Source organism: Saccostrea echinata, unplaced genomic scaffold (assembly GCF_033153115.1).
Source record: "Saccostrea echinata isolate AGI-Se365-2 ecotype Australia unplaced genomic scaffold, CSIRO_AGI_Sech_v1 ptg000009l, whole genome shotgun sequence".
NCBI classification, from domain to species: Eukaryota; Metazoa; Mollusca; class Bivalvia; order Ostreida; family Ostreidae; genus Saccostrea; species Saccostrea echinata.
Genome location: NW_026889758.1, coordinates 8,601,964 through 8,615,147, shown reverse-complemented (window position 1 = coordinate 8,615,147; position 13,184 = coordinate 8,601,964). Strand labels below are relative to the sequence as shown.

The 13,184-nt window shown below is 33.5% G+C and overlaps 1 protein-coding gene across 10 annotated transcripts in view; it reads left to right on the top strand.

Moving 5' to 3' along the window:
* The first annotated feature begins 551 nt into the window (after window positions 1–551).
* LOC133181726 (rho guanine nucleotide exchange factor 18-like) overlaps window positions 552–13,184 on the top strand; it is a 127,611-nt gene continuing 114,978 nt past the window's right edge. For all 10 annotated transcript variants that reach the window (XM_061316293.1, XM_061316298.1, XM_061316291.1 and 7 more), the window contains exons 1-5: window positions 552–634; window positions 3,062–3,105; window positions 3,208–3,346; window positions 9,315–9,611; window positions 11,533–11,725. In XM_061316293.1, coding sequence (XP_061172277.1) covers window positions 3,073–3,105; window positions 3,208–3,346; window positions 9,315–9,611; window positions 11,533–11,725 — 662 coding nt within the window. In that variant the 5' untranslated portion in view covers window positions 552–634; window positions 3,062–3,072. The remainder of the gene's footprint in view (window positions 635–3,061; window positions 3,106–3,207; window positions 3,347–9,314; window positions 9,612–11,532; window positions 11,726–13,184) is intronic.

The window sequence follows — 13,184 nt, the reverse complement described above, 5'->3', positions numbered from 1 at the left end:
CCTAGCTGTGCGTATCTTCTATGATCGAGTGGACACCACCATGGACCCCCCCCTTTCAAAAATTGCTGGATACTCCCCTAGTGTGCATGCATCTTCTATTTTACGTTTCAATCGGACAATATTGGGGGGGGGCATAGCAAAACATGGACACTGCCATTCTTTCTATAACATTGAGGGTTACTCACTCCTCCCATTCCACTGAATGAAATTTAATGAGACTCAGATTCTTTATTATACGGTGGCATTAATCATGCAATGTTCTGATCGAACAGATATTTGGGGTTTCCCATAGCAAAAAATGGACTTTGCCATTGTATTCATTGGGAGCGGAGGTAGATCGTTTGTGGTGAGCTCAGTGCTAGTGTCTCTTCTTGTGCTTAGATTCAACAAAAAATTTAAAGATTGCATGGATTCAATTTTATTGAAACGAAAATAATATACCATGTCTATAGAATGCATTTCAGATTTGTCGTTACATAAAATATGATCTTTTATTACGACAACACGATCCAATGCCTTATCTTTTCCCGCGTGGTGTCAAATGAAATAAAATCCGCCCAAGTTTTGGAAAGTTTATGTCACGTGACTAAAGATGGCGCACTTGTAAATTTAGTGTGGAATGTAATGGGAAAAGGTAATGTTTATTTACATTTTTAAAGGCAAACATCGTGCTTTGTTTACACACAGAGTAATAACGGTTAATTTTCTATATGAGGCTTTACATTATCCCACCATATTCCCCAGAGGTCCGGGATTCCAGTCCTGCGAAGACAGATCTAAAACGTAATCTGTGCAATGACCGGATGTAAGCTTACCAGATTTGTGGACAGGTGGTATTTCCATTAGTGTTGTAAAGTCTAGTTATTTTCTTATATTTTTTAAGCTCTTCCGTACTGATAAATCTGTGGACAGCCCAGACTTATAACAAGAGTTTTTCTTTGAGGAAAAAGAAATAGCAGGTGGCTGGATCTTTAAGCTACCTGGCTACTTCACAATGTGTAGAATAAGTCATTTTCCAAACAAATAGAGTAACTAAAATGCAGAAGTTTCACATACACATACTTTGATTAGATCTGTAAATGAACATAGAGAAAAGAATGTATTTGATCATTAATTATGACTATTGGAGAATTTTTTTTAAGGCCCGAGGAGTTGATGACCCAGAAAAGAAAACTGAACTGACCTAAAGCAACATTATATTTATCTAAACAAGTAATCATGATGAATACACAATAAAGTCATTCCAATTTTGCTGGTAGAAAGTAAGCTTCCGTGTTTGTTTGTAATGCAAGATTATGAATTACTAGTAAGTTATTTCTACTACTCGTAATCCTCAGAATGATCTATAACCTGACTTTGTGGGGGGTAGGGTTGGGAGGAGGATATGTTTTAACTGAATTATATTTTGTATTGCTAACTTTAGATTGCTGTTTCATAATTGAATAATCTAACAAGAAAAAACTTGTCATACATCATATGTATACACAAGTCAATTTTTACAATTCACAATTGGACTACAAGAAATCAGTCGACTTGCATCAGTCAGGGGTGAGACTGAAATCTGTCATTTTTAAAAATGATTGATAATCGTCATGTTTACTAACTACGTATTTTCGTCATTTTTGTCAATATGACTTACTATCGTCATATTTTCTTTTTCAACTTAATTCTTCTATCCTGGTTACATAAAAGCGAAATTTGAATTCACCACTGAAAGGAGAGTGTTTACGCAAGTTTCATTTCATCCGGGTCACTAATTACTGCCGACCACGTGCATTAGAACATCAACATGGAAGGTGAAAGTTGTTATTTAGCGGTAAAATGTTGAATATTGGTAGAACTAATTCGCCATTTTTACATGGCTTTTAGCCCAGTAAAAACATATAGTACACAGTCTGGAAGAATACGTACTTGTAGAGAAAAGTCTCGGCAAAAAGTTAAAGCCATAAAAAAGTAGTGTGCCCCGTAAAACAAGCGAGATATTTAAGTGCGCCCAGACCCTCCATTTTGAAAAAAGACGAAATATCGTCATTTTCATCTTCTTTCATTGCTATTTAATGCAAATAAATTGACAAATAACTCTTCCACTCTTATTTTTGCTTGGGAAATTTGTACTGTCAACATAACCAGTATTGTAGTCAACTGTATTAGAGAAATGAAGTTTGTTTACGGTGTTTTTTGTCCTTTCATCGGTTGGTGGATCTAACATTTTTCAAAGAGAGGTAACTCGGTATTCTAGAAACACTCTAAATTTTTATGACTGTTTTTCGTCATTTTCTTAAAAATGACGAGTTTTAGTCATAATAAAAATTTTATTTTATGACTAAAAATCGTCATTTTAAAAATGACGGATTTCAGTCTCACCCCTGACTGTACATGAAACTTCAATTTTTTTCACAGAATCAGCAGATTTTAGGAAAAAAAATCTAAAGTTGGAGTATTTCTTTTTCCAGAATTTATGTCATTAAAAAATCTATTCATTAAAGCCATTTTCTATCCTTTTTTGTCAATATAAATGATAAATAAAAGTTATTTCTGAATTAATTGTTATATACACACGCATGCTTGTTGTTTGTGATGCCTGAAAGGGCCCTGATTTGGAAATAAAGAATCTATCTACACAAGTGAGGACATTGACATGTCCCAGCCTCCCAGGTAACACTCCTAAGTGATCAAAAAGCAACCCCCTTTTTTAAAAACCGAAAATGACTAAAACAGATAATAACTTACTGGGGCTATTTTTGTAACACATGAAAAGTATGTGCCCCAAATGAGAGAAAGACTTAAATTTCTGGCTTTAGTTATATTACATGGCATATTTTTTGGCAGGTTTAGTGAAAAAATGTAATGAAATAATGTTAGGAACTTGTAGATATTTTATGATGAAAAAGTATGGAGATACAAATTGATATATAAATCTGTGTAATAAAAAATTGTTGCTGCTATATACTTGATTAATTTTCTTGTCTTACAAGAAACTGCAAGAAAAAAAAACAGTGTTATAGAGCAGTGTTTTTAATGTGAACATCACAGTATGGTAATTACACTTTTGAAATTTCAGAAGAATGCTGAATGGCATTTGATAAGAATTCAAGCCCCGTTTATGTAAGTATACAGTTTTTCATATGACCAGGAACTTAATTCTGGATTTTCAATGCTCTCATTTTTTGGGAGGAAAACTTGAATTTTTTTCTTTTAATTTTATAGGGAGGTGGGCAGATCAGTGTGGATCTGTCCCAGGGGGTCCCCTTAGACAGTCCTTTGTACCTGGTGTTTGAGGGACCCTATCAGAGACACATTACAGTGGGGATCAGATATGGCAACACCTGCTGGGCAGTTATTCCAGGTAAACTATGGAGCCAGAGTATAGGGAATTTGGGTTACCCTGTTTTGATCGTTTTAGTCCTGAAATTATGTCATCTAAAATTTGGAAGACTTTATGCCTTTAACTTGGACTGGTTTAAGTTATGTATCACTTTTTTGTTATGGGATTTAATTGTGAAAGTTGTCATATATTTGTGCATTACCTGGCACATACTGAACTGTATACACATAGATTGACATTCATTTCTTGTCATGTTCATGTATAGTTGGCTAGAAAGAGTGGCGTACAGCTGACATTCAGTTCTGATCAATATATAGCTACAACAAGAACAAAGGTACAGGTATATACAGTTGGAGTTTTACCTGTGTCAGGTGGAAGTTTTACAAGACTCTGCTAAAGTGACTGTTTGTTTTTAATGGTATCGTAAATTTCACGTATTGACATTTGTCTTAGATTGTGGTCACCTAACTGATAACATTACTTGAGGAAAGTCTCTCAAATTCATTTCCAAAGGGACATATTTTTCCCCTTTGAGTAAGTATGGCATCCTTGTTCATTAAGATACATTTTTTGATGTGTTATGATTGGAGAAAATCAAAAGACTAGTATAAAATTTTTATACATCAATGGGTAGGTTATTATAAATCACTGTTTTCTCACTCATATTTAAAAACCTTTTTAATTCATCTTAGAAACTATTGGGAAAATATGGTAAATTTTTGGGAAAATGGCCATGTTTCCTAGGGAAAAATAACTATATTGAGGCGTGAAAAAAGACAATAAACATCCCTTACTGAAAACAACTATATGTTATATGAATTAATATGAAAGATGATTTATGGAAGAAGAGGAAAATGTTTAAGATTTTATATTCATTGTAACAGTTGTTAGTAGTATTAAAGTCATTGGTCTAGATATAACAGACAAGAAAGAAAATATATATTTAGGCTTTGAATGAAAAAAAAAACCCAACAGCATGGATAAAATTTAAAATCAGCATCAAAACCATGCATTCTGAGCTTGGCCTGTTGACTTTGTTGTTTGGTCCTGTGGTGTGCAGGTAGAAGCAGCTTAGGTTCTGCTGGTTATGGACAGGCAACAAAAGGAAAAGAGATGCTTATTTAAAAAAATTTTCATTTTGACATGTTCATTTTGCAAGGCTTGAAAATTGTTAGGGATGTAATGATACAGTGTATCTTGAGATGCCATGATTCACTGAGACTATATTATGATATGTACCGTGGTATATCACCTTTCATAATTTTTTTTTAAATGAGTTGTGTATATCTGTTCTGAAAAGGGAAACTAATCTAAGTTTTGAAAAAAGGTCAATGAAAAAAGAAATATACACCATCTTTGTAAACAATTGATATAGGCTATCACGAACATTTTATCAATTCAAACATCTTAATTAAATACAGGCAGCACCAGAGATGTAAAGCTACAACATTTATTTCATAAGAATTCTTCAGAAATGAATGCAACATACTGAAAATGTGGTGTATCGGGATGTGCAGGTGTACGTTTTTCATACCGTGATACAATTTTTTTTGTGTGTGTGCGTATTGAGTATTATGGTAGACGTCAGTATATTGTTACCCCCCGAAAATCTTGGTCAATTATTTTGTATATATATACAGATATATATATATAGTTGAACTTTGGTATCTCGAACACCGATATCTTGAATACCATGGATGTGTCGAAGTGATTTGGAAGTCCCAACCACTTATTCTTTAAATATTTTTACCCTCGATATCTCGAATCGTCGGATATCTTGAAGTTTTTCGTCGGTCCCATCGAGTTCGAGATAACGAGATTTGACTGTATATAGAATATTCTAAGTCTGCATGCATGAAGGAAGTATTAGACATGTAAGATTAATCTTCCTAATGAGATAGATTTCCACTCCTCAGACATGCTACTCTTTTGTAAGACAATAGGCGTGGTGTAATTACTGAGAATTTAGGGGTATGTTCTCACTACTTATGTTGGTCAGACTTACAGGTAAATCTTGTCGCATTCCCTGTCAGAAATTCAAGTACAATGGTCATTGTAATGACAGGTGAAACGGTCAGTGATGGATAGTAAGGTATATAGTGTAGGGTGATGCAGTGATGGGTCAGTAATAATGAGGGAATTAGTCTATTTTGTGAGTGAGGAGACAAAGTGGTCAGTTGTAAAGATTGCCATTGTACAATTTCCTGAATGAGATATCATGAATGAGGGAGATATTGACCGACTTTTATACAGGAAATGCATGACCTGAGTCAGTTTTGAACTTTTCAAACCAATAATTTATTCAGTCTAGATGTTATTCAAGAATGTATCAGTTTTTGAGTGACAGAGTAACTTTTTAAAATTTATTTAAAATGAAATAAAATTTTGTCTGTGTCTTTTTATTTTAAGTGGAAAAAAGCATAAACTACTGTAGATTCCTTATTTTACGCGAGTACTTAATATCACAAAATGGCCCAAGGGCGTCAAATCGCGAGAACAAAAATTTGCGAATCGTTGATTTATCTAGAGATTTTACATACATTAAAGCACTATAAAAATAAAAGCGAGTAATTTTATTTCGCGAGTGGTGCTTCTCACGTAATTACGTGATAATTTATTCCTCGCGTATATTTAGGAATCTACAGTATCCATTATTCATAGGTTGTAATTTATAATTGAACAATGTATTACAATTTATAACACACTACCTGAAATATAAAGCTGGAAAAAAAAATGCTATAGAAAATAATGATATGAAGGAATTACCAGGTATGCACTCATTTGATTGATTGATTGTTTGTTATTTAATGTCCCTCTTGAGAATTTTTCACTCATATGGAGACGCCACCACTTGCCGGTGGAGGGCTACAAATTTTTACCTATACTCGGCACTGAAAGCCATTGAGCAGTGAGGGATCTTTTTCGTGCCAGCACCTACTGCGACACCGGACCTCGGTTTATACGGTCTCATCAGAAGAACTGGTCTCCATGTCCCACAGTGGGATTCGAACCTGCGACGTAAGGATCAACTCCTTACTTCGCGACTATAGAGCAGAGCTCTAACCAAAGTGTTGGTAAAAAATACTCCCTTTATAAGATAGCAAGAGTATATAAACAATCCTGACACTTAACTGTCAAAGTTTCTCCATATTGTTCAAATCTATTTTTACAACTTTCAATCTCTCAATTGCTTAGCTAAGATGACGTCTCGCAACCACTCTATTATGACGTCACAGCCCATGACACTGTGCTAAGAAAAGACAGAGGCAAAAGGAAAATCAAAGAAATGTAATAAACAGAAAATTGAATGTTTTTTGGTTGGATACAGGATTATATATATATATATATATATATATATATATATATATATATATATATATATATATATATATATATATATATATATATATATATACACACTTCACCAGAGTACACCCGATAGACCGGACGCAATTCATAGCGCTCCGGATTTCTTTGTTCACAACTGTTTATAAAATTCAAATTAAACATGTAACATTGTAAATATTTAGTGTTTGGTAGTTTAGTAGTAGTGCTAGTTGTTTTTCCTTTCTATTTCCTTTGTTTTTATGACTTCTTAAATTTTTTCTTTGTCCTGAGGAAGGGACAGGTTGTCCCGAAAATTTGACAATTATTATTGTTCGTGTCGTTGGTCATTTTTAGTGCTTTATATATATATATATATATATATATATATATATATATATATATATATATATATATATATATATATATATATATATTATGAAAGTGCTTCGTGCTTCACACTTATGGAAAAAAATCTCACATGTGAAATAAATTCCATTTCCATGCAACTACAAAACATTGAATATCCTCTTTCTAATTTATATATGAAACTCCTACATATGTAAAGTATATAATAATAATCTGATTAGATGCTATTAATGAAATATAATTTAGTTCAATCAATACCCATTGATCAGCCTGTTTAGTGTTGGATTTGTTGACACGTAATGTTTGGGACAGCCTTGGTTTTGATGTTGGGTTGTGTATATATACCTGCTGTCAATGTGCTTTATGATGCAGGAGTTATTTAACATCTGCTCTGTTTGTCGTTCCTCAGGGTGACCTTGAATTCAGTAGGACAGCCTCGGATTCAGTTGATAAATCAAGTATTTCCCAGAATGAAAACTATAAGATGATTCATGTTGGAGAAATGAGACAATGATTAATTTTTCATTGAAATTTTAGCTCTTATCTGAAAGTGTATATTGTATGGTACTAATTTGATGTGTGTCGGGATACAGTTGAGGAACTGTAAAAATAAACTCAAAAAGTATACTCAGCAGAAGAGACCTGAATTATTAATTGATTACCAAGTGGAGGGAATTTTGCTGGAAGAGATTATTATTTGTGAAGGAAAGGTTCATTTGCTTTTGATATCAAAACATGGTACATTAACATCAAAAATGCATTTCATATCCCAGATTTATCCATGTCAATTTAGTGGTTTTACAGAAATTAAATTTTTTTTTAATGATTACAAAAATAGGGTCAAAAATATTACTTCAACCTGTTGCTATTTTTGGAGCAGCTGGATTGAGGAATAAAAATTGACAAAAAAAATTTTCTTGGATGATTTATACAAATATTTTTCAGATACCATGTTTATTTAGGTTCTTGTTTGAATTTAACTGATTATTACAATAAATATGGTAATAGTGGTGGGGTTGCGTGGGGGTGGGGGGGTAGGGGGTGGGGGTGAATTGGAGAATTCGAAACTTTTGGTGATACATGTATGTATAGACATTATACCAGTCCTGTATTTTAATGTACACTGGGCTGTATTAGTATACTTTTTTTGTATGTTAGGTGGTTTGAGAGTATAGTGTTACCTCTGTTTATGTCTGTTAAGTGTACGTAAATGACTGTGTTTGTTCTCATACTGTGTATTCCTGGTATTGAATCTGTGAAGTTTGTCATCAGCCAATCTCTTCACTTGCTAATCCCCAGACAACAGGACAATTGGATTGTTTATACTTGTAAACCCTCCTTTTGATAATATTGTTCCTGGCACATAAAGCCAGTATTATATCCACTATAAGTTAATAGTAAAAGAAATGATCTCAGTGGACACTACACTTTGTATAGAGATTTTACAAGGAGTTTTAAACTCTTCAGTTTTTTGTTCTTTTATCTGATCTTATTCTTATGACGATTGTGAATTCTTCTTAAAATCCCTGTTTTGGGGGGGAATTACTTGTATAGATGTCTTATTGTGAGTGATAGTGATTTTTAAATCAAATTCCATATTTTGAACAGCATGAACAGTGAATGTGACCTTAAAAAATCCTTTAAAAAATATCCAAACTAAGCAATAAATAAATACATGTATACAAAGTTAATATGCATTTGTTATTATGTTCATATCCACACATTGTACATGTTGAAAAATGTCTAGATCTAAAACAGATGAGGTGGTTAATGCTGCCACCCCCTTTCTATTTATTAGAAATGAAACATGTAGGAATAAAAACAGTAACTGAAACATGTAGAGGAGCAGTGAAGCTCTGTCACTGAGATAAAATCTGGAGAAACACAATGGAATCTTCCAGGCCATTGTCAGACTTGCCTTAATTGGGGTGAACAAATTTTCCAGCTGAGAAAGCTCCTTTTTGTTATATGAAATACAATACCTGTATACTTTAGGTTTCAAATACACATTTGAATTTTTCTCTATTAAAAATGCAACTAACCTTGTCTTCTGTGATGTTATTTTTAACTATTTGGGGGAAGTTTTCAGCAATCAAAATGTAATATATAAATATGTATAGTGTAAGGCTGGACAAAATAAATAAGTTCAAGCTAATATGAAGCAGCTTTGAAGAATTTATTGATTTCACATAATATTTTAAAGTTAAATAGTGAAATTCTTACCTGTGCTATATTTTTACATAGCTGTATTATGTAATAAAAAAGATTAAAATGAATCTAAACTTGAATTTTGCAGCCCATGGTGAAGCGGAAAAAGTGCAGTTGACTCTCTTCAGTTACTATAACAACGATATCTGTGCCTTGGTGACCTCTGCATTTGACTTCTATCATGACCCTACCTATTTTCTGGCCTGCTTTTTAGTAGAGAGTGTATATAATATAGCAGCTTTAGAGGATTTAGAACTCATAAAATCAGAAAAGTTTGACCTGGGGGAGGAAGATCTTGATACACTGGACCAGCGGTTATATCTGGCCTTGAAGTACCTAGAGATACCTGAATGGTGGCATATACTGGGTCCAAACTCACCTGCTGGTAAGTTAATATCACACATAAGTCAAAGCTCATCCACCGATAAGTCTACATCACACACAAGTCAAAGCTCATCCACAGACAAGTCTACATCACACACAAGTCAAAGCTCATCCACAGACAAGTCTACATCACACACAAGTCAAAGCTCATCCACAGACAAGTCTACATCACACACAAGTCAAAACTCATCCACAGGTAAATCTACATCACACACAGGTCAAAACTCACCCATGGGTAAGTTTACATCACATACAGCTCCAACTACCCACAACAAAATTCTACATCTCATTCAAGTAAATTTGCCCATGAGTTTACATCACGAACAGGTCTAAACTCATTCACAGGTAAGTCTACCTCTCACATAGATCTAAACTCATCCATAGGCAAGTTTACAACTCACAGTGATACAAGTCTAAACACAGATAAGTCTACATCTTATGCAGGTCTGAACTCACTCACAGGTAAGTCTTAATTTAGTACAGGTCTAAACTCCCCACAGTCCAAACTCACCCTTAACTAAGTCTTCACCTCATCAGGTCCAGACACATCTTTACATCTAATTACTTGTCTAAAAAACCCAAAGATAAGTCTACATCTCAAAGAAGACTAAACTCATCCACAGATAAGCCTACATCTCAAACAAGACTAAACTCATCCACGGATAAATCTACAACCAATACATGTACAGACTAAACTCATCCACAGATAAGTTTTTATCCAGTGTAGGTCTAAACTCATCAACAGATAACTCTACATCTAATACAGGTCTTGACTCATCCATAGATAATTTACATCCAGTATAGGTCTAAACTCATCCACAGATAATTTACATCCAGTATAGGTGTAAACTCATCCACAGATAAGTAAATAATTTAAACGAACCTCTACTATAACTTTTATTTTGGCATATTAATGGATAAATCTGCACCAATTGATCAACAAAAATCTGTAGAATGGAAAAATATATATATAATAAAATCTGCCTGCCCACCTTGATTTATAAAAAAAATATTGGATGAGAATCTTAATTTTTTTTTATTATAGCCAAATAAAAGTTATAGTAGAGGTTTATTTTAATGTACATGTCTCTTACTACACATCCTTACCAAGCCTTCACTAACAATGACCCTTGTTTTAGTTGTTTAATACGTATTACAGTAATTACCATCTTGTCAATTGTTAAAATCACACTGACATTCTGTGGGATATAAAAGGAAAGTTAAATGTAAAGTTGATAACTTTATAATAACTTTATAATAATCTTAACAAAGTGAAGGAAAACAAATTTTAAAAATCGAGGTGGGGTAGTAAGAAATATGTACATTTAAATGAACCTTTACTATAACGTTTATTTGGGCATAATAGATAAATCTGCACCAACTGATCAACAAAAATCTGTAGAATGGAAGAAATTTTAAAAAATGTAAAATATGCCCACCCATCTCATTTTCAAAAAAAAAAAAATTGGATGAGAATCGCAGGGTTTTTTTTTTTATTATGGCCAAAATGAAGTTTTATGTGTCAAAGAATATAGTATTCATAATTAATTTGATAATTTTTTTGCATTTTTTCAACCAGCGTATTTATTTCAAAGCTAACATTCCATATTGTATGAACTGATCAAAATCACTAAATTTACATTTACTAAGATAATAGAAAAAGTAGAAGAAAAAACATGCATCTATAAGAGACCACCAATGCCATCTTGACAAACAGCTAAAAAATTGGGTAGCAGTGGAAAGTGTTCTTATTTTGACTTTTGGTCAAGAGTTTTTTCTTGTTAGATTTTTTTTTTAGGGAGGACATTGTTAGTTAGCTTCAGATTTTAAAGTGGACATTTTGATTGTGGGATCATGTTTTAGAGGAAGTAAGATTACTTTTTCTTAGATGGGGTACAACTGATTGATTGTAATATTTTTAGTTTCAGCAGAACACATACCACGTGAGACTCTCCTACATTTTGTGGCTCGTCTTGGACTTAAAAAAGTTGCTCTCTTTTTACTTGATAAAAATGGTGCTCAGGAAGCTCTGCATCTACACAATCGCTATGGGAACCTCCCAAAGGATCTGGCTGCTGAAAATGGTCACTCAGAGTTAGCTTCAATACTGGCAGAGTAAGTGTTTACAGAATGTGGGAGTTACCTCCCTTAGACTGTTTCATCTCCAGTATTATAAAGTCCTCCTTGTGAGAGACTACAAAATGGAGTACAGCTTTGTGAAAGCAGGCCAGGTTTTGGAAATTTTCCAGAAAACTGGTGGATTTGGGTACATTGAACAAAGAACAAACAGTCTATGTGAAAGTTTTTTGGTCTACACAGGACATTCGGTCCTGCGTAATCAATGAACACACAGGACCAAACCAAATTTTGTCAGACCGAAAAACCTGATGTAAAAAAGTGAAATTTGAAAATGCAGAACCAAGGAAATCTTACTTATTATGCTAGTAATACTTAGTACTAACAGCTTTCTTTTACCAGGGATCACTCCTGCACAATACTGTAGACGGTCCATGTGGTTTTAATCACATTCATTTACGTATTTGGATTTGTGCGATTTTTTTTTACTTATAATAATCATTTAAATGACTCTGCGTCAAAATGGTAAGGCTCAAAACCGGACACTGAGACATCGGACATTCCGGTCCAGTGTAAAAAAAAAAATGACTGCATCGGACCAGATGCACTGCACAACGGTCAGGTCCGACAATCCAATGTCTTTTGCATAGACTTAACAAAATACCAGCACAGGTGCAAGTCTATAAAATAAAATATAAACTTCAGAAATAAACCATTCTTTCATATTATGCACTGTAAACTTTTACAGTACTTTTAATATTTTGATCATCAGTCATGCTCTATTTTAAATACTAGAGGAAAAAAAGCTTAAAATATTTTCCATTTTGGTAGAAATTTTCAATTTTTCATGAATTAAGAACAATGATTCAATTCATGTCTAGTGAGAAAATTTTGTAACTTTTAATAGATGAGTAATTACCATGAGTCCAGTTGATAACAAACACTGTTGTCCACTGAAATTAAACAGTTCTAGTTTTTTCAAAATTTTACCCGGCCATTTTAGACCTCTAGTGAACCTTGCTTATTCAGAATCTGTGTTACAGGTTGACCTTCATTGACACTAGTTAGGGGGACAGGCATTAATTAATTCAGTCATCCTGACCATTTGACCCACTTAATAGTTGTTATGACGATCATATCAGCCGACTTTGTTTAAGTTTGTGAATATAAGGCTAGAAATCTTAAAGTCATTGTAACCAGATGTCAGAAAGCAATAACATTACATGTTGACAAGTTTGAGACAAGCACACAGCTAATAAGTGAAGATCTGCCCTGTATAGACAGTGTTAATTGATAACGATGTGTTTGTGTGGGATGTCCATACTGCTGTGATGGAATGGTGTATCTTTTACAAGCTTCCTCTAAATGAAGGTGACTCGTTGACAATGTTGGGAAAAAAGTAAATTAAAAAAAAGCGTACATGAATCTTTCATTAGATGACGACGGCTTCAGGGATTTTATTGTAAGGGAGAACACTTTAATTTGCAGATATATTGGA